General features: G+C 33.0%; 1 protein-coding gene across 4 annotated transcripts in view; it reads left to right on the top strand.

Annotated features, from left to right (window-relative positions):
- Positions 1 to 20,509, top strand: part of LOC121376393 (kinesin-like protein KIF2A) — a 46,227-nt gene extending 25,718 nt beyond the window's left edge. For all 4 annotated transcript variants that reach the window (XM_041504246.1, XM_041504245.1, XM_041504244.1 and 1 more), the window contains 13 exons: positions 445 to 511; positions 1,543 to 1,631; positions 2,807 to 2,949; positions 3,434 to 3,508; positions 3,938 to 3,984; positions 5,783 to 5,871; positions 7,934 to 8,044; positions 8,425 to 8,492; positions 9,590 to 9,719; positions 10,829 to 10,930; positions 11,921 to 11,993; positions 13,269 to 13,331; positions 14,368 to 20,509. In XM_041504246.1, coding sequence (XP_041360180.1) covers positions 445 to 511; positions 1,543 to 1,631; positions 2,807 to 2,949; positions 3,434 to 3,508; positions 3,938 to 3,984; positions 5,783 to 5,871; positions 7,934 to 8,044; positions 8,425 to 8,492; positions 9,590 to 9,719; positions 10,829 to 10,930; positions 11,921 to 11,993; positions 13,269 to 13,331; positions 14,368 to 14,453 — 1,143 coding nt within the window. In that variant the 3' untranslated portion in view covers positions 14,454 to 20,509. The remainder of the gene's footprint in view (positions 1 to 444; positions 512 to 1,542; positions 1,632 to 2,806; positions 2,950 to 3,433; positions 3,509 to 3,937; positions 3,985 to 5,782; positions 5,872 to 7,933; positions 8,045 to 8,424; positions 8,493 to 9,589; positions 9,720 to 10,828; positions 10,931 to 11,920; positions 11,994 to 13,268; positions 13,332 to 14,367) is intronic.
- Positions 20,510 to 21,977: the final 1,468 nt, after the last annotated feature.

The following is a 21,977-nucleotide window of genomic DNA, read 5'->3' as shown; positions in this document are numbered from 1 at the left end:
GCATAGTTGATGTTACTTACTTACTTATCAGCGACATATACGTGACATCACACAAACATTTATAAACAGCATTTACTTCGTAAAATTTAGAGGAGCACACATTTTGCTTTTAAAAAAGATTCAACTTTGGTATCTTAAAAGTAAGTACGTCCAACTAAACAGCGTATGGTATATGTAAATAGGTTCTTGGGGGATCCCCCAAATTACTTACAGGTTTATGCTCGTTTTATTGTTGCAAATGAATTTGATTAGGCAATCAAATTTCACGTTATATGCAAAGTGAATTAGAATTTACATTTGTAACTAGTATTGTATCATTTTGGTAAAGTAACATGATTTATCAACACAGATAATAAATACAAACCAGAGGATTCGCATTTTATTAAATTTAATAAATATTGAAATATTTTTATTTTAACATCCTGCCCATTTTCTTTTTTTTAGACAATGGGTGGTGATTTTTCTACAAAAGGCCAACAAGATTGTACCAAGGGAATATATATCCTAGCAGGTAAGTTGAAATTTCATGGATATTTCAGTTACATTTAACTTGTTAATTATTAATAATTTACTTTGGGGAAAATGGTTTTTGAAAATCTTTTTATGAGATCTTATACCAACTATATTGTATATAATAATGTATCATGGCATTCACCACTCTAACCTATTAAACCAATATCTTATGGCAATAATTAATTATATTATTCACTAAATAGTTCAAAATGATTGGCTTTCAAAAAATGGAATTTGTTTTTCTATTACGGTAGCAATTTTTGCAAGTGAATAAAATGAGATCAGGTAGTGAAATTTGGATAGAACTGAGAACTATGTGCAGCACTGTTTTGCATTTATCAAATTATTTGGTGCGGGACATAGCCCAGTAGTAAAGCGCTTGCCTGATGTACGGTTGGTCAAGGATCAAACCCAGTCAGGATTTGTTTTCCAGCCAGTGATCCACGACTGGTATATCAAGTGCTGTGGTATGTGCTATCCTGTGTGTGATGTTGCATATAATAGATCCCTTGCTACTATGAAAAAATGTAGCGGATTTCTTCTCTAAGACTTATGTCCAAATTACCAAGTGTCTGACATCCAGTAGCCAATGATTAATAAGTCAGTGTGATCTAGTGGTGTCGTTAAACAAAAGAAACTAACTTTTAACTTGTCAAATTATTTAATATGATAGTAGCTTGCTGTTTATCTTTATGCAAGTAATACTGAATTTTTTATTAACACATTAAAAATTGTAAATTAAACATCTGTAATATATGTAGAGAATGTTGGAGCTGTTTTTAATAATAATAATAATAATAATAATAATAATAAAATGTTAGATATAACCTGACCCAGTTATTTTAGCTGATTGTTCAGTATTGCGTTTTAAATAATATTTATCGACATATCATAGCAGATATTATGAGTTAAAAAGAAAGAAAAAAAGTTGAATTTTATCAAAGATGTAATAGTTCAGCTATAATTTGTACCGAATATTCTAAAATGTGCACATATGTATTAAACATTGTTGGTGGATGTTGCTTTCAGCTAAGGATGTCTTCAGATTGATGAACTCGAAGTACTCGAAACTCGATCTCGTTGTCAGCTCCAGCTTCTTTGAGATATACAGTGGGAAGGTAACATTTTATCAATGTGTGTCTCTAATAAAGGGCGAGATGTAGCCCAGTGGTACAGCGCTTGCTCGATGCGAGGTCGGTGTGGGATCGATCCCCGTCGGTGGTGGGGTGGGGTGGGGGGGGCTATTGGGCTATTTCTCGTTCCAGCCAGTGCACCCACAACTGGTATATCAAAGGCCATGGTATGTACTACCCTGTCTGTGGGATGGTGCATATAAAAGATCCCTTGCTGCTAAACGAAAAGAGTAGCCCATGAAGTGGCGACAGCAGGTTTCCTCTCAATATCTGTGTGGTCCTTAACCATATGTCTGACGCCATATAACCGTAAATACAATGTGTTGAGTGCGTCGTTGAATAAAACATTTCTTTCTTTCTTTCTTTCTCTAATAATTTCTTAGATTGTATTGCAACTTTTTTATATAAGAGACATGCTTTGTTATTTTTGAAATAATTATGTATCAATCATAAGGGAAACAAGAAACAAAAAGAGAAAGAATCGAGGGTAATGTTAAAAATGTGATCATAATTAGAAATTAGTTCAATTCAATTCCAGGACTATCTCTGGGTCAGCAGAAAATATCGCCAAATTATTTACTGAACTTCAAAAATGGAACAAACCCAGATATTTTCTAACAAAATATCAATTATTTCATAAAACTATTTCGCCAAATCAAAATAAAATTCACCAGTTGTTTTTTAAATTCACAACTGGCGAATTTGGTGAGTGCCAGAGCTAGCCGTGAATTCTTTATTTTGGCCTTGAGCACATGGCTCATCGGCACGCAAAACAAAAACACAAACAAATATGTGTTGTAATGTAATATGTAGTGCTTTGTTTAATTATTTTACAAAATCATTTAATTTAACTTTTAAACAGTGAATACTGGAAAGATTTTACGTTGTAAATCTACAGGACTGTGCTGGTTTGTTATTTGGAAGTTCTAAAAGTTGTAATTCATTCTCACTCATTTGTGTTGAATTTCTTTCAATGAAACACTGAAGATGAAAATTTTAGATAAAATAGTAATTTTAATATGCCAGCAGAAGAAGAAGATTTTTGTTGTATGTTTGTGAAATGAAGATAAATCACTGAAAATGCCTGTTAATGTTTACAGCCTACTAATTACTGTGTATTTGTGTTTACAGCCTACTAATTACTGTGTATTTATGTTTAGGTGTTTGATCTACTCAACCAGAAGCAGAAGCTGCGAGTGTTAGAAGATCATAAACAGCAGGTCCAAATTATTGGTCTTAAAGAGGAGGTTGTGACGTGCAGTGATGATGTTTTGGAGCTTGTTCAACATGGAAACAATGTGCGGTATGTTGTTTTTCTGCCTAATGTCCTAATGTATTTTGTACCTTGTACCCTGTACCCAAATATGCAGTCGTATAACCTTGGGCGTATGGGGACTCTTTGATTTAGGGGGTCTGGAGGGGTTGATTTGCCAGAAATTTTACCCAGATAAAAACTGCCCAAATTTTTCCAACTGTTTTGCCTGAATTTTGCCTGTGTATAACCATCTTGATGCTCATTTAGAAATGCAGGAAATGGCCCCAGTACATAAATGTCATGGTCATGGTGGTGCCAAATGAGATTTTTGTACGGGTACACCTAGATGCACTTACTTAGTGAGAGCTTTCCAATTTGAGATAACTACTTTATTAATGATTTTTTACTTTATAAATTTTGTCTTACAAATTTATTTGTTTTCCTTTACTTTTTTTTACTTTTTTTTTTCTTTTCTTTTTTTTTCTCTCTTTTTATGGATAAAAACCAACATTAATTTTCCTTTGTTTTCCAGAACATCAGGACAAACCTCAGCTAACCAACATTCATCACGGTCACATGCTGTATTTCAAATTATTCTCAAGAAAAGGTATCACTGATTTTTAAAAACAACACAATTTAAAGATTTTTGCTAAACATTAAAGCATGTTAATTTTAATCGATATTCAAATATTTAATAGTTCATTGATCAAAATTTTACTTTCTTTTTAGTCATAATGCTATCATAATATTAAAAATATTTCTTTTCAGCAGTTAATGTAAAATAATTATAATTAAACAGTATTGTACATAAGTGAAATTATCTTTCCAAAATGATGTTAATATATATCCAGAAAAATCATGATTATCGCTTGTTTATTCAATAATCAATTAATTGTCTGTTAAAACACTGTTTGATATTTTGTGTGTTCATAGTAAAATTACTGTACAGTCTGAAGACGTAGGTTGTAGGATGATTTTTTTACTTAAAACTGTCCTGTGCATATTTATATTACAGTTTTTCTTATTTTGTTTTCAGGGGTTCTGCAAAAATATTTGGGAAATTTTCATTAATAGATTTAGCAGGTAAAGGATAAAATTATTTTTAAATACTTCCAAACTATACTCAAAAAGAATTTGTAATTGTTTAACCTTCAGACTACTGGATTAATTTTTTACAAAAACATGTTGAGTGGGTACAAGTTATAGCTTTTACTCACTCACATATATTCATTTAAATGTTTTATAAATACATAAAATAATGTCCATATTTGAATCGGTAAGTAGTTTTCTAATTTTTATAGATTTTTTAAATTTTTAAATTTTATTATTTTTTTGTTTTATCCCACTGCCCCCTTTCCTTTCTCTCCTTTGAATTCTATCTCATTTCTTCCCGATCTGGCAACTCCTCCTATCTTTCAACTTCTTTCGCTGTCCACCTCCACATCCTAGTCCTTGTCTCTCCAACCGCGACAGATGCTTGTCTCTTGTGGCTATCTGTGCCATACATCTGCCATTCCCCATCAGCTTTTAGCTGTGGGCTTAGTCTGACCACTTCGGGGAGTGTTCAGTAGATACTTCTCGCATTGTTAAGAGGCACTTGTAACCACCTACTATGCATCCCTACTACTGGCGGTCGTTAGTTAGTGCTGTGGGTGAGATCAGCTTTATTAGCGGCAGAGGACAAGGATGCCAGGTGGGTGCAGGGAAATACACAAAGAGTGCACCCGTGGAGGAAGTTTATATTAAGATAATGAGAATGATAGGCACAGGGTGATATATGAGAAAGATGAATGAATGTGTGAGCCAGCTTTGACGGGATTTGAACCACTGTCATTGGCTTGATTGTCCAGCAGCTTATCCACTAGACCACGGAGCTCAATATTTTTATATTTTATATCGGTTAATGTTGATTAAAATTAGGCAAAAAATCGAAAAAGATTTGTGGCCAGCTGTCCAGTATTTATGTCCATTGTTCCCCAAAAATGTTTTTCTGACCAGATTTTTAAAAAACAAACAAATTGGGATTCATGTCCCAATATTTGGTGATTTTCGTTGTTGGTAAAACGATCAAATTTATTATCAAATTAGCTGTCACAATCAGCTATTAATTCCTCAAAATAACTGCAACGTTCCACCATTGTTGTCTAGCGAAAATCACTTTTTGAACTCCAAATTCTCAGGTATTTTACATTGAAAAACAAAAAACTAAAGATGCCATACTCTCACTTAAACTGTTTCTTCTTGTTCTGTGTGCAACACGGTGGGAAATATGAATTGGGGAATGCACTGTATATTATGTCAACTTGTGTGACATCAGGCGAGATATCTCGCCTGCAGTAGTCGGAAGGGTAAGCAATTGAATACTTAATATAAATTCTTCTTTTATGTCTGTATGCAAATAATAACAGTACTTCATATCAGTTTTTGAAAAATCTTAATTAATGCAGTTAAATTTTGTGTTTGTAGTTGAATGAAGCACTTTAAGACTAATAATTGAAAGGTGTAAAACATTTTCTACAATAAGATTAAATTTGTGTAAATAAATTATAAGTAAAGGAGGTGGTCTTGTTTGGAAATGTTATCTCAACACATTTTAAATTACAGCTGTTCAAGGCCTAGCATAGGTAAATGTTGCAGTTGTTACACCTGTTCTGTTAAATGGATATTTCCAAAGACTAGATGGAACATTATGGCCTTTCTGAAGTACTGCTTGAAGTAGGAAAATCCACTGAGGAGCTTCATTCATATGACCCATTTGCATCTTACTCCCTGAATAACTGAGGAGACAGCAAAAAACCCTCCATATTTTTCATTTTGTAGCTACTACTTTGTTGTGATTAGCAAACAAGCATTAAAAAATGATACTTGTTTTAATTTTCAGGTAATGAACGAGGTGCTGATACATCGAGTTCCGACAGACAGACCCGAATGGAAGGTGCAGAAATCAACAAGAGTTTGCTTGCTTTGAAGGTTGGTTTAAAAGTCACATGAAGTATTGACTGTTCTGGGGTTTCTTTGGAATAAAACACTATAACCAAACTTTAAAAAAAAATTTTTTTAATAAAATAATGATGCCTTATATCCATTGGCTGTTTTCAACTTTTTGTGAGAAATAATTACGGGTGAAAATATAAACATACACAGAACTGAAGAAGTTAACATGATTGTGTTTTAAAACTTATTTTCTGTTTGTTTGTTGTTTTGGTTTTTCTCTCAGTGTCATTATTTAGATGACTTTGAGTATACTCCGAGGAAAAATTATTGTTTTTAGTATAGGTAAGTAGAAGGTGGAGTTACAATTTATGTTATGGTGTAATTCTTTTATATTCAGTGTAATTCTTTTATATTCAGTGTAATTCTTTTATATTCAGTGAATATATGATTAATGTGTGTTCACATTAATTCTGAAGAAAACCTGAACCTTTTTTTTTTTTTGGTCTCGCCTTTACAAAGTATTACTTTTCCTGCAGTGGCAACTTTGTGTTAAAGTTTAGCATTTAGATCAGGTTTGGGATGGGATTTAGCTCAGTTGATAGAGTGCTTGCCTGAGGTGTTTCCATCGCAGGATCGAACCACCTCTGTGGATCCATTCAACTGAGTTTTTTTCTCGTTCCAACCAGTGCACCACAACTGGTCAGTCTGTGGTATGTGCTGTCCTGTGTGGGAAAGTGCATATACTGTATATCGCTGTGTATTAGCAGAGTTTTCAAGCCTCTAAATATCATGAGAAGAGGGTCAGCCAATACACAGAGTCAACAGAAAATGTCTAAGAAAATACAACAGAATATTGACGTATACGGAAATGCGATACTAACGATAACGCATCAGTCAATCTCGGCTTCAAAACCTTACAGTTGTGTTATTTAATCAGTATTTTTAACAGCTTGTATTAAGTCACATACAAGGGTCCATTTGATTGTTTGATATACACAATAAAAGTTATATTTTATTTGAGAAATGAAATGAAATTTATTTTATTTTTTATTGTGTTCAAAATTTCCTGTAAAAGCCACTAACAAGTACATGTGTAGTACCAATATTTGGTGCCAAATGTGTCGCGTGATCGGAACAGTCATTAAGTATTGCAGATTTAATTGGTCAGAACTGATGATTTTTACTTACCATCATTGTTGATTCTGCAGTTCCTAATACATTAAAAGAAACTACATTTTATTAGAGATATCACTAATAAAAAGAGCGGAATGGGTTGTATGCATCATTGCAATTATCTGTCATGGGTGTTAAATAATATTTACACCGCCGAATAAAAGTGAAACTACATTTATCAGCTAGCGATGTCCATGAGATCAATTCAGTCGAGAAATAAAAAGAACAGAATAATGTTATCCCACATTAGGGGATTTTTTTAACAAACCTTTATTCTTTTTCAGCTATTGTAAAATCTTTATTAAAATAGTTTTTGTACATTGTACCTTGATTGGTTCACTAAAACAAATTCCCGCGATTCACTGTTGCCCGAGATTGACAATATCTCGATCGGATATATCTATATTTTTGCCCGTTTTAACTTCATAAAAGTTGAGTCTGCTTATGCATCATACCAACCATTTTGTACCAGGTATTGAGGGGAAAACTAAGGGGTCGACTTATCCACAGAGTTTGCTAATACACAGCGATATACAGTAAAAGATCCCTTGCTACTAACGGGAAAATTAAGCGGGTTTCCTCTAACTATGAGTCAAAATTACCAAATGTTTGATATTTAAAACAGGCAAAAAAATAAATATATCTGATCGAGATGTCCAATAGCCAATGATTAATAAATTAATGTGCTGTAGTGGTGTTAAACAAAAGAAACTTTAACAAACTTTAGATAAGTCTCACAAACTATAAGTCCTAGGTCAATAAAACTTAGTTTATAGTTGCACCTATGGATGTTCAAGACCGTGCATGGAAAATATTTATGGTAGGCTAGATGTTTAATTCCATGGAATTCTGGGTTTTTTGTTGGTAGGCTAAATTTGTGGTATGTAATATTAATAAACTACCATGTTTTTGTTTATGTTTTTAGGAATGTATACGAGCATTGGGTCGTAAAGGTGCCCATTTGCCATTCCGTGCCAGCAAGTTGACACAGGTTCTCAGAGACTCATTTATGAGAGAAAACTCTCGAACGTGTATGGTAAGCAATGTCTGCTGGGAGTGATTGCACAAGTGTCTGTACTTTAATTTGGGTTGTGCATTAGTCAGAGATGCTAATTGATGTGGAGTCGAGATTATGGCTTTAAATATCGTACCTGTGTTGTCTAAATGACTACTGTCATTGGTTTTTATACTGGGACTGAATTTCAAAGTGAAATGTTTAAAATACAAAGGGCAAGGTCTTATTACAACGACAAATTTATTATGAAGACATAACTAATTATAGCATTGTTTCATTTCCTGTGTAATCTTGTTTATCTTTCACTGGTTTTTGTTGTTTATTTGTAATATTTTATGTGGTGCAAATGATGGACTTTATTGTTGAGTGTAATTTTTTTTACTGTATTTCTCTACTTCTAGATCGCCATGATCTCTCCTGGTATGAACTGCTGTGAACACACACTGAACACACTCAGATATGCAGACAGGTATCACACTTCTGTCATTCTGTACTAATTAGGTGTATTTAAATTTCAGTTTCATCTCGAAAAATATTAGCCTCTTAAACTTGTCTAATCAACTGAATAGTTTATAATATCACTAACAGTATGCCAAATGGGGTAACCCAATTATGGATTATGTCAAACAAATTCAGGTAACCTATTTATTTGTGGATAATCCATTATTACCAAGTAAATGTAGTCTTAAATATAATGTTCGAATGAAAAATTGGTTGTGCAAAACCAGATTTGCATGAACAAACATTTTTGTTCAGCTTAACCTGACCTCAAACTAATGGCAATTTTCAGAGGCCTTATGTTGCAGAATGAGGTCAGTCTGGTCATCACTATGTAGAGGATACTTCTCGAGTGTCTTGTGATATAATTTATCAGCGCGAGTTAATAAAAGTATTTTTATACTTTTATCAACAAGTGCTGATAAATTATGATATCACAAAACACAAAGGGGATATTCTTTTTATCGTCCATTATCATTCTTTTTATTTGTGACAGTTGTAAACAATGTCAATAATGTGGGTTGAATGTCACTGTATTTGGCAGCGGTAGACTCGTTAACTAGCAGAACGGCAGTGGCGTGATGTCACTAATGATAGGTTTAGCTCTGAAACAAACACAGTGATGTCACAAAATATTGTCTTATGATTAAAATTGGACCAATCAAGATTATAAGAAGCGATATCTCCTTGTGGAGAATATCACAGGAGATGTTGCAAATTATAGTCTCCTACAAAGGTCTTTAATGGATGATAAAATGTTCTATCAACTTCAGAGTATTGTATAGTGTGTCTATAAACATAATTAGTGAGCTCCGTAGTCTAGTGGATAAGCTGCTGAATAATGAAGCTGACAACCGTTTGGGCCGAATTTACAAAGCCTGTTTTAGATTTAGACACATGCAACTACATACATTTGCAGTGCTTAAACACCTGCGTCTAGAAAAAAAGAGGCTCCGTAAATTCGGCCCATGATGTTTTGTTAGCAGAGTTTACAATTTCATGCTAGTAGAAGGTATTTTATTAGAAAGTACTTTTGGTTGATTTTAATGATGCACTGTGTTTTGTTAGGGTTAAGGAACTTGGTCCTGGTCATCCATCAGAAGGAGGAAAACCAGCGAATGTACCATCATCGGAAATGATGTCACTGGCCACCATGTCCCCACAGAACAGTGATCTAGCCATGCTCAAAACATCTAATGTGAGTGGTCCAAAATAACTGAGTGGTGCTAACCCATTAGCAAATCAATTCAATGTTGTCTTTAAATGATACAAACTTAATCCTCTCAATCCATTATTGCTTACTGTTAGTATATGAAAATGATACTGATGAAATGAAGTCAATAACTAGATCACAAAAGTTTATTTTGATGAATAAAATAATGACATAATAGTAAGAAAGAGCAAATGATAACAATTCTAAGCCATGGTTTGCTGTCATATTATTTAAAGAATTTCTTGTTTTACAGTCCTTTTTTAAATATCAATACAGATCAGAACCTCTCGAAAGCAGATACTTTCCCATGAACCGTACTTTTGACTTGGACCCATACAGTTTTTGGAGCATATTTTACATTATATCATTGACACACCAAATATGGTACTGATCCAAATTGCGTTTCGCTGTTGACACATGGCCGCTCAATACGGGTGAATTCGATCAATCCGTTTCGGCCGAGACACATAAAATACATTTAAAAATTCATTCATTCAATTTATTTCCGAGTTTTTATCCAATTAATGTTGAAGCACACTGTCCTGGACACACACACACATATCAGCTGACCAATGCACCACGACTGGCATATCAAAGACCATGGTATGTGCTATCCTGTCTATGGGATGGTGCATACAAAAGATTACTTGCTAAAAGGAAAATATAGCGTGTTTCCTCTTTAAGACATCAAAATTACCAAATGTTTCACATTCAGTAGCCGATGATTAATAAATAAATGTGCTCTAGTGGTGTTATTAAAAAACCCATTTTGTCTGCATTATGTGATCTAAACCGACCCGAACTGAACCATATTCACCAATGTACCATTGACACAACAGAATCCAAAACCGTACTGACCCGTAAGCGTGCTGCTCAATCCACATACATATGTGAATTAAGACAAAAACTGATTGACACGGTTTGGTACCTGTATTCGGTGTGTCACGGTCCATATTCTATCCGGATCAAAATACATTGATCCGTTTTGAAGTTTGGTGTGTCAATGGTATTAGTTTGAGGTGAATGTTTTCAAGTAATTTCAATACAATTTTGACGTATATTTTGACATGAATGTCTGATTGTTTTATCTTCAGGAAGAGGAGGTTTCTCAAGACCTGTTGAATTTCCATCAGATGGTGAACCAGATGCAAGAGCAGGAGGAGGAAGTTATTGATGAGCACAGAACACTGATTGATGTACGCTCAAAATACTCTTAATCAGTTACTAGTTAACCTTTAGACTGCTTGATTAATTTTTGACAAAAACCATATTGAGTGGGTACAAGTTTATAATTTTTACTCACATATATTCACTTAAATGTTTTAGAAATACATAAAATAAAGTGCATATTTGAATCGGTAAGTATTATTTTTGTGGGTTTTTCGTTGGTTTTACATTTATGACGTAATGAGAATATCTCCTTATTCCGTAAATAGGAATATTTCCCTCCTTGGTTTCCATTTGTCTGATCAAAAGTGATATTGCCCTTGGAGATTTAACCAATGAAAACAAGTAGACAAAAAGAATCTATGCAGTTAATGAGTAGGTAACGTGGTGCAACATCAACTTCTAATTTTAATCTAAACAAAATTGCTCTTACTAAGGCTAATTCTGCAAATACCACAAAGACAAGGTCAGTAGTCATCAAACTATGTAAGAAATATCTTGCAAATTTCAAAATATACATGATACATCAAATCTAAACTCGTTTGGATTTGGCACTGCCTGGATTTTTTGTTACAAACAAAGCGTGCATTTGGAGGTAATTCGTAACTGTTCAGTGTAAATTTATGTTCAAATATCGCTTTTTTTTTCTTTCTTTTTTGTTATTAATATGACTGACACTCTTATGTTTCGTACATCGTCATAGGATTATGTGATATGACTACATTTCATCCGTTAGAACGTGTCTTGTGGGAAATTATAAACATTAACATATTTCAATTTGGACAAACAAAGTACGAATGTACAAATCTTATGGATGTCATTATGTGATAAAACAATTATTGACCATATTTCAAGCAATATCAGGTTTTATGGACCCCAAAATTGATACTGACCTTGGCTATTGGCCTGTCAATATAAATGTCTTGGTTCCATACAACCTAATATTGCCATCACTTATTGTCAATAATTAACAAGAATGAACTGAAAAAGATTAATAAAAACAAGTCTCATTTTTGCAGCAATCTGCTAAATGGTTGATGGAAGATAAGCGGTTGCTTAAGATGACTGAAGCTGTGGACTATGATGTGGAATGTTAGTATTGTCTTTTATATTGAGCTTTCATCTCCCATAGCTAACAATACAGGAATAGTTCTGTATCTTCACTTGTAAAATTCAGTAAAAAAAACCCAACTGTTTCGGAGGAAAAAACAAAAAAAAACACAACAAAACCCATAAGAATTTTTTTTTTCAATAGCAGTAGAATTGGAAACGAGATGTAAAAGCAAGCTTTATTCAAATAGTTGTCTGTTTATTGGTCAACAAATGCAAATATTAATCAGTAATTTACATTTTAGTAAGAAAATACTGAAATAGTTTATTAATTTTTTTTATGGCAATACTTGATTGATTTTTATGCTGCATATTGAATATAATGTTAAGTTTTAGAAAGAAAACAATTACGTTAACAAGACTGCACCAACAGTACTATATTTGTTTTTTTTAACATATACTTGCATTAGAGCATTAGGTATAATGTCCAGAAGACATGGATGTCTTTAAAAGCTGTAACAGTTATTTCTTAGTTTTTGCACACCGGCCTCGGTGGCGTCGTGGCAGGCCATCGGTCTACAGGCTGGTAGGTACTGGGTTCGGATCCCAGTCGAGGCATGGGATTTTTAATCGAGATACCGACTCCAAACCCTGAGTGAGTGCTCCGCAAGGCTCAATGGGTAGGTGTAAACCACTTGCACCGTCCAGTGATCCATAACTGGTTCAACAAAGGCCATGGTTTGTGCTATCCTGCCTGTGGGAAGCGCAAATAAAAGATCCCTTGCTGCCTGTCGTAAAAAGAGTAGCCTATGTGGCGACAGCGGGTTTCCTCTAAAAACAGTGTCAGAATGACCATATGTTTGACGTCCAATAGCCGATGATAAGATAAAAAATCAATGTGCTCTAGCGGCGTCGTTAAATAAAACAAACTTTACTTTTTTTTAGTTTTTGCAGTTTCAAGATATGAATTCCTCATTCTGATAATAAATAATCACCGACATACAACATATTCCACCTAAAATTTACTTGGGAAGTGAAACAATTTGCAGTTTATATATTTATTGCTGAAATGGTGAAAAAGCTGTGACAATCCTTAACTAATAATCTAATAGTTTGACCATTTCTACATACTAAACATCAGAAAACTTTAAAAAATAACTAGAAATAATATAATAAACTGGTAAAATAGTTTTCATTTGTAGCTCACTTCACTTTTTGGCAGTTGCATAGTATTTCATTCAGAATGTAAAGTTGATAATACTGGTAACTTGTTTATTGTCTTCTATATGTTAAGTAATGTTAAGTATTTGCTTTCAGCTTATGCAAAACAAATGGATGTTTTTCTTTCTAAGAAAATCAAGTCCCTGACTGCACTGCGAGGTAATGCATTTTAAAACTCTTAATATTTTCGGTGATATATTTTCCAACTTGTTTCAGTTTATGACATCTTTTATTAGGGAGGTTGCGATTGCCAATGTTTGGAGTCATGTGCACATGTAGAAATCAGAATTAATGTGTTTTATGTTATAAATATCTGCACTCGGTGTGCAAGTTAACAAGTTGCTCTAAATTTGTAATGTGTTATTTACAAATTTTATATAAATTTGTACTTGACTAATTTTATTACATGACAAGTATATATAAAATTTGCATGTTTATGTGATACGGTTAGTCCTAGAATATTTCAAGAATCGCATGAATGTAAAAAGTGTGGAAAATCAACTTGTTTTAGAACTATAATTGCACTTCTTGTTTTGCCTTATACTCATGGAACAAATATCATGTGCACCAAATAAAATGGTCTCAAACAAAATGCAAAGTTTTTAAATGACATCAACATAATTATATGTAAATAACTCATGATGTTTTTTAATTACAAACAAATTTCTTGAAAATTATTTGATTTTTCTTTCATTACCATTAAACATTATGCCGTGTGCAATACATGAACAGTATGTTTTTCGCATCAGTATTGCGGTGAGATATAAGTATTATTTTTAAAACTGCAACAGTGTTAACATTTGTGTTTAGCTCAAATACAATGTTACGTTTTGACATTTACCTCCAGTTCTTACTAACTAAGTCCTCGACCAATGAAACTTGGTTTACAGTTATACTTGTATAAATTAATTATTTTTTATTTTTATTTATTTATTGAAATGTTTAGCTTATAGTTAAATTTTTGCAATTAGGACAATTTCTTTCAAACTTATGTCCTAGATCAGTGAAACTTGATTATCTCAATTATTATATATTTTTTGTTTTTAGCTCTTTTAAAAGTAAAACTGGAAAAGAGGGTTTCAAAACAAACCGTGGACAGTGACTTGGTGTTACAATGTACTTTTTGTAATGTAAAATATTTTATCCAGTACTCATTTACGAATGTAATCTAAATCATTTTTGTACTTTAATTCAGAAAAATTTATCACTCTAAGACGCGAGATGCAAGAAGAAGAAAGCGTGAGCAAGACTATCAAGAACAAACGACCAACAAAGAAGTGACCACAGTAAACCACGCTTGAAGAGCTAGCCATATTTTCTTGCCTGTTATGTCCCAGTCTACAGTTGGCACGGTGTGGCATCATTAGGAACAATATGTAGTGCTTTTGATGGCTTGTTCGTAAATTTCCGTTTTGGCAAGCAAATTACAATGCTAGTTTGTTGGACCGGATATTTATATCTGTATATACATATATGCAATATGTATAAAATAAATAAATACTAGTATTTATTTGAATTTGCCAAAAGATGTGGCTACTGTTTTCATTGTTGAGCTTTTCATTTTTCCAATTGTACAGAAGACTTGAGAGGAAAGTTTGTGCTACTGGGACATAGCAGGATAAACATACTGTCTTTCTAGGCCAGGTTGAACTTGATGCGTATACTGTTATTCTGTGAAACAGTTTTAAGTTGAAGTACGTGACCATGTTTGTCGTGACAGGTTTTTATGTGGTCATCCGGGCAATAGAGAATAATCAGGGTTTATTACTGTCGTCTGGCTTAATCCTGCTGGGTTTTTGTTTTATTGTTTTGCAAATACTGGCATTTTACAACATAACTAACAGCCTAATAATTGATTGTATTGTTAAAGCCAGCTTTGATTGTGAATTTTTCCTGTCGTCCTTGTATGAAGAGATAAAAGCACTTACATATATTATAGTAGACCATTGCTGGATAGCAGACTATTGCCAAGCCATCCAACTCCACTTTGTTACCTTGGGGCTGTAATAAACATAAATGACCAGTCTGTCTTCTGTTTTTCAGTGTGTATACCAGGGTGTTCATTATATTTTACAAAGGCAGATGTAGAGTGGTTATGTTAAACACTTTTCGTAAACAATGTAATCAGCAATCTGTAAAATGTTGCCTGTCACATTGCCAGTCTCGCTGCTCTTGTCAAATATTTTCAGACCACATTGTAATATTAGCTCTAGTATATTGCCCATCAAGTTTTGACCTGGCTGTTGTGCACTCATTTTCTGTGAAGGCTCACAAGTACACAACTGAGTGATAGAATATTGTGACAAAAGGTCTGCTGATTTTAATTTTTTTTTGTAACTTTATATAGGCTGTGATATTTGTTACTTATCACATTTGTATGAGAACATTTTGTGACCAATCATTGCATTTAATTAATAATATACAACTTGCTTGTGTTTTTCAGGTGACTTGCTGTAAAAATTTTGTTATATTTTCAGATTAATAACTAGAAATGTCGGTCCTAGTATTTAAACCCCTTCCCCTTTCTATGTTAATTTTTAATCTAATGCAATATGTTGATTGATTTTTTTTTTAAATACTGTTTTTGATATTAGGTCATAAGATGTAGCTTCAGCCATGTAGGCTGGTCTTGCTGACTTGATTCCTGGTATGTTTGATTTACTTTTTCTACGCAGATAGGATAGCACATGGCATGGTCTTTGATATACCAGTCATGTGGAATTGTTGAGAATTGGTGATTATGTGGTTTATTGATAGGTGGTAATCCACTGAAGACTAACTGAACCCAGTTTGTTGTACAATTTCAGTTTTGATAAGAAAACACTAATACACAAAAGTATTGGGCGCAAGTTACGAGGACCAGTCCAAAGTTGTTAACTACAGTATAGTGTGGAATAACAATATGAAAAAACTTGTTTAATCCACTATATGCTCGGATGCAAATATGTTTGTTTTTATACAATAAAAACATATTAATGCTAAATAGGTTAAAGATGGATGGTCCATAGCAAGCAAGTTACGTGTTATAAATCAAGTTTGTCTGCAATGAAAATTCTCACAAGCTTTTTTTGTTTGAGTAAAAATTTTAATTAATTCATTAGGGACATAAATGATACTGTGCTTATTATTCTATTCATTTACCTCTGCAATTTTTTTCTAAGACAAACCCACCTTTATTTTCAAGTGACATATATAGAAACCATGCACATCACTACCTACATTCTGTTATAGAAACAGAATGAAACAAAAGGATTGTTTCAAAATAACATTTTATTACAAAGTTAACACTTGCTGTCATTTTACATTCTGCTAAAACATGTATTTTGTAAATTATAACAAGATCATTTATTAGTAAGTTCATTTCACCTATATTCATTTTCACTATTGTGAGTGACCACTTGGGTAAATAGTACCCAATCTATTCTGTGAGACTTAATGTTCTTAAATATCCCTGAATTGTCTTCTTCTGGAAATAATAATTAAAAAAATGAAATAAAATACCTGTAGTTGAATACCAGTACATTTTCAACAACTTCATGTACAGTTCTATTTAGTTTTAGTTTTACATCACCATGATTGCAACTTTTTGGGATTAGGTTGTTCACTGTAATAAATTTAAAACAAATTGTGTTAAAACCGTACCAATGTGTGCATTTTATGCTGGTGTGCTTTTTCAGTATGGTTAAGAATAACCATTGATCAATATAGAAATTGTTGTTTTAAGCAGTTTTAGCTATTCTTGTCAATGTTCACACAATTTAATAATAACTGAATGTTATATTCATATTCATTTAATAATAACTGAATGTTATATTCATTGCTATTTTTTTTCCCATGAGGAATTAAAATGCCATTTAAAGCTATGCATGTATCTTTTGCTTGTGATAAATGTACACATTAAGAGAATATTTTTGTGTCATGTGATGGATTTTATATTTAGGTCTCGTATTTAATATTCCATGTATATAATGTTTGCTCATTGTTAGCTCATAAGGTTTCATTTAGGTGGGAAAACTTATTCACCATAATGGTCTCCAGCATCAGTTTAATATAGACTAGCATGACGAAAAGTTAAAAAGGTCATTGTACAATTCTGTGTGTAAATTATATTTCCCCCAGTAACTTGTAATTTATTCTCCTGAGTCAAGTTGTTCAAAGTGAGTTTAGCCGACAGTGAGGAGATAAAAGATAATTCTTGGGGTGCAATGGGAAGAGTGATAATCTTAACCATGTAAAATGTTATATTGGAAGATGCGAGTAAACAAAAGTACCAGTTTCTGTGTTACATAAAACAATTATGGAATGCAATATCTGGCTTGGATTAACCCTTGTGTAACTTTAGCTATACCTGTCTCAACAGCTGTGTTGCATCGTCTAATAATTAGGCTCAGTGCCTTTTCAAAACCACATTGACTTGGTGCAAGTTTCAGCTGAAGAGAGATGGCCATTGCCCTTCTAACATATTTTGAAGGCGACTATCAGGATGGATGGGCTTGAACTTTCAGTGGATATAAGCACATAAATAGACTTTTGATTGCTTGGTGTCCATTTACTGTTGGTCATGCCAAAACATTTTTCAGTAATTTGCTAAAACTATTTTATGAATTTGTCGAAACATGTAACAGCAAAACACAATAGTGATCCATGCATATCTAGATTATGCTTTGACCAATCATGTCATGTCATAGGGTTTTACGTGCACATTCAGAACAAGCTGTTGTAGCGCACGCCTGTCGTGGGCACAAGAGCCGGCCTTATCAAGACCTGGTGTGTTTAAAATCTATTTCTGAAATACGTCTGGGCTTTGCTGTAAATTCATTGGTCATCGCCTCAATTAATATGGTTGCTGTTAAGTGTAAACGTTTTCATCACATGCCTTTATCATCATTATTAAACAGGCAGACTTAATTTCATCATGGCTGTTAAGCAATTATGATTACATTGCAGGGCTAGCTCTAGGTGAGCAGAAAAATTTGCCAAATTATTTATTAAACTTCGAAAATTGCAGAAAACCAGTTATTGTCTAACAAAATTGTTAATTATTTCACCTAATTAAAGCAAAATTTGTCAATTGCTTTTAAAACGGGTGAATTTAGCAACTACCACAGCTAGCCCTGTATTGCCCATTTGTGGTCAGAATTGAAGATGTCTTAATTCACATTTCTGTATTAAAGCTGAAATAATACAACAGCAGGACTTTTGTGTCTTTCTTCATGGATTCTTTGTAATTTTGATGTCCAGATAAGCTTCAAGTGTGCCATCCCTGGTACACAGCTTATTTTGTGAATTTTGTCCCTGGAGACTGCCAAGTCTTGAATCTGGACTAGCAAGTTTTATAAACATGGGCCTAAATGGTTTATGAGCTACACCTACTTCAAAAAGAACTTGGAACTGTTCCACTGTTAAATGAAGTATTAAAAAAACCCTACAAAAACCTATTCCACTGTTATTTAAATAGGCCTACATGTTTACTTAAGTGAATTGATTTTTAAAGCAAACAAAAACCACACAATTAAATATTAATCCATGTTGTCATACACGATCTGTCAAAATACATTGATGATTGTCCTTTATACTTTCAGTGTCACCAATTAAAATACATATTTTTAATCATTATTCACTAACATACTTAAAGAAATGGTATCACTTCATATACATGTGTATTGTAATGTTCACAAACCCTGCCATATCTCTTCTGTCTCATTTCAGATCAGCTGCATTTAAGTGTTGATCACTAAAAAAAATTTATTTTATTAGTTTAACACTTCTATTTATAATCTATTTTTTTTAATTGTTGTTGCAATTTGAAATACATGTAGAACTATTTGATTCTTACTTTCTTTTGGTAGTATCTAAATATTTGAACTTACTTGAAGGTGTTAAAACCTTCAATCACCGATATTGATTTGCATCCATATATTTATGCTGCCCATCCTCATCTCTGGCGTGGTGCTCATAAAACTTTGAGTCTAGACTCAAGACTAATAGAGTCTTGAGACAGTAACGCCATGGCAACGCCATACAAACTGCATGTGTTTGACGTCACTTGAGATTAAGTCTGGACTCTAAAAGTTTTATAAGCACGGGCACAGATGGGCATTGAATGTAGACCTTTGTTACTACAATGTGTGACATAATCATATATGTACCCTGTCAACATTTCACTTTACTCACCTTCAAGTCGCTGCCCACAGAGAGAAAAAAAAAATTGTGGATAATATAAGAATTTAATGTGATAATTTTTTTTAATACACTGTATGGTGTCATTAAACAAAACAGCCTAACTTTCTAAGCAAGAAAATGTATTTAATATTTTAATGTAGTTAAAAAAAGCTCTTTTAGTCGAAAAGATTTTAACAATGTCAGGAAACATGGTAACAAATGAATGGAAGCAGGTGAATGCAGGCCATGAAATAATTCAGTAGAAGGAAGAATCCACACTTGGGTGATGAAAAAAAAGGTCCAGACTGGAAAGTGTCAACAATTGTCAGCTGCACTTGTTTTAGATCTTGGAAGTTTTCGTTGTTCATCTACAAGTGTTATTTTATCAGTTTTATTAAAATATTTGAATAGTTCATTTAAAATCCCTTCATTTTTTTTTCCATTCCAAGCTTTACAAAAGCAAAAATATACACCATTATTTTTGTTTCAACAACTAATGTTTTATATTTAAGACTAAAAAATCCTGACACATAATACGAGGCAAACCTTGAAGTTTATGTATACGACACAGTTAATTTATACTTTTTTGGGGGAAAAGAAGTGATTTTTATTCTTCAACCAAATATTTATAGTTTAGGTTCTACACATTGTGTAGGTCTTTGTTCACAATTATCAGCATTTTCACAAAGGGTTAAGGTACCTTTTAAAACGAACACACACACACACATGCCAAATAAATATTTTTAATGTATGGTTTAAGGTGGTGGGGCGTACTCTTGAAAATGTTGATAATTGTGAATGAGTTATATTTTTGACTTAATAAGAAGCAATAAATTTATATTTTACCTGGAAGAGACATTGTTTTCCCCCTTTAATTTATCAGCATATAGCGAAACTAATCTTATGGTATATAAATTAGACAGTTGAAAAATGGCATAAGAGATTAATATAAGCACACATGTAAACCATATATGTAGATTTCTCATATCTTATGTAGATCTTTGACGTGTGATGCTATCCTTAGTACTGGAAAACTATTCAGCATTATTTCCTTTTGTGACTCAAGATTTTTGTGTGCATTCTAAGTCAAGTACATGAATTTCTGGTTGTATTGCACTTTCATTACCTTCAGTGTGTGAAACCCAAAGAATCAAAATAAATCACATATTCTTTAATATTTGTTTGTCATTTACATAATACTAATATATCTAAACATCAGCTTGTACATTTATGTTTATTATATAACATGTAGTGAAATATCTTAAAATATCAGTGAAATAAGTATCAGTCACTCAGTGACGATAACACATTTTAGAGTGAAAATTGTAGAAAGTGGTTATCTTCACTGTAAGAAAGCCGGAACTATTTTGCTGCTGGCCTTTGAGAAATAAAAGTAAATTGCCAAAAGTTATATAATAAATAGAAAATTTCATATTTTTTGGGTCAAATATGATTTATATCTCATCTCGTGAAGTTTGCAATCATATCACACTCGTCGCGCAAGCATATTTGACAAAAAGCACGAAGTATCCTCTATGTACCTATATACATAAACACTTTGTAATCAATTACTAAACAATTTGCTGGAAAAGAATGCCCAGCGACACTTGAGTACATATACTGTAACTGCCTCATGGCACAATGAATTAAGAGATGGTATGTTGCTCAGTCGAGAAGGGATTTAGCTTTGCTAATGAGAGTTCTGTGCCCCATGATTGGTATATTAAAGGCTGTGGTATGCACCATCCTATCAGTGGGAAAGTGCATACAAAAGATCCCTTGCTGCTTGTCATTAGGAGTAGCCTGTGTGGTGGGTCACACCTCCCCCAGGCTACATCTTAAAATAACCATATATGTTAGACACCCAACAGTTGTAGTTTAAAATGTGCCGAGATGTTATTAAAAAGTACTCCTTTCATTACAAATAGCAATAAAGTTTTGCTTTTTAAAACACTTTTCCATGGACAGGATCAATGGTTGGAATGAGAAACTGCAAAAGATTGAGTACTACAGCAGGATACCTATTGGCCACACTATTAAAGGGACATATCCTAGTTTCAACCCGTGAAAATTAACACGAAGTTTAGTTACTAAACTTAATCTACAAACCTGTAACACATTTGGATAAAGTTACAATTGAGTGAAACATGAGTATGTGACTTTGAAATAGTGAAATACCCTTTAAAAATAGACTAAAACTCTACTCCATAACTTACTTCTCAGACACGTGCGTTTTTAAAAATATGAGAAATGCATTTTGTGATATTAAAAACACCAGGATGACCAAAAACACTTCGAATATAATGAAATTGATATCTAAACAATAAAATCTAAGTAAAGTATGATTTAAGTTATCAAAAATGATTATAATAGTCAAAAATATGTGTTAGTGTTTAAAAACTAGGGTATGTCCCTTTAAGATAATACTTTGGGTGTTCATCACCCTGACTGGCTTTGTTCCTTTGTAAAACTGCTGGGGACCTAATATTTGTCGGATTTAGACAGGATCCGGTGTATAGAAGGTGGTATTTTACAGTTTAGAAAATACAGGACTATGAAACTTGGCCAGTTTTGACAGGATTCTGGTTTGTTCACTGTATAATTTTGAAAAATCCAACTTGTTACCACTCATGAATGTTGGTC

The sequence above is a fragment of the Gigantopelta aegis genome, chromosome 6 (assembly GCF_016097555.1).
Source record: "Gigantopelta aegis isolate Gae_Host chromosome 6, Gae_host_genome, whole genome shotgun sequence".
In the NCBI taxonomy this organism is placed as follows: domain Eukaryota; kingdom Metazoa; phylum Mollusca; class Gastropoda; order Neomphalida; family Peltospiridae; genus Gigantopelta; species Gigantopelta aegis.
This window is presented reverse-complemented; position numbering and strand designations above follow the sequence as displayed.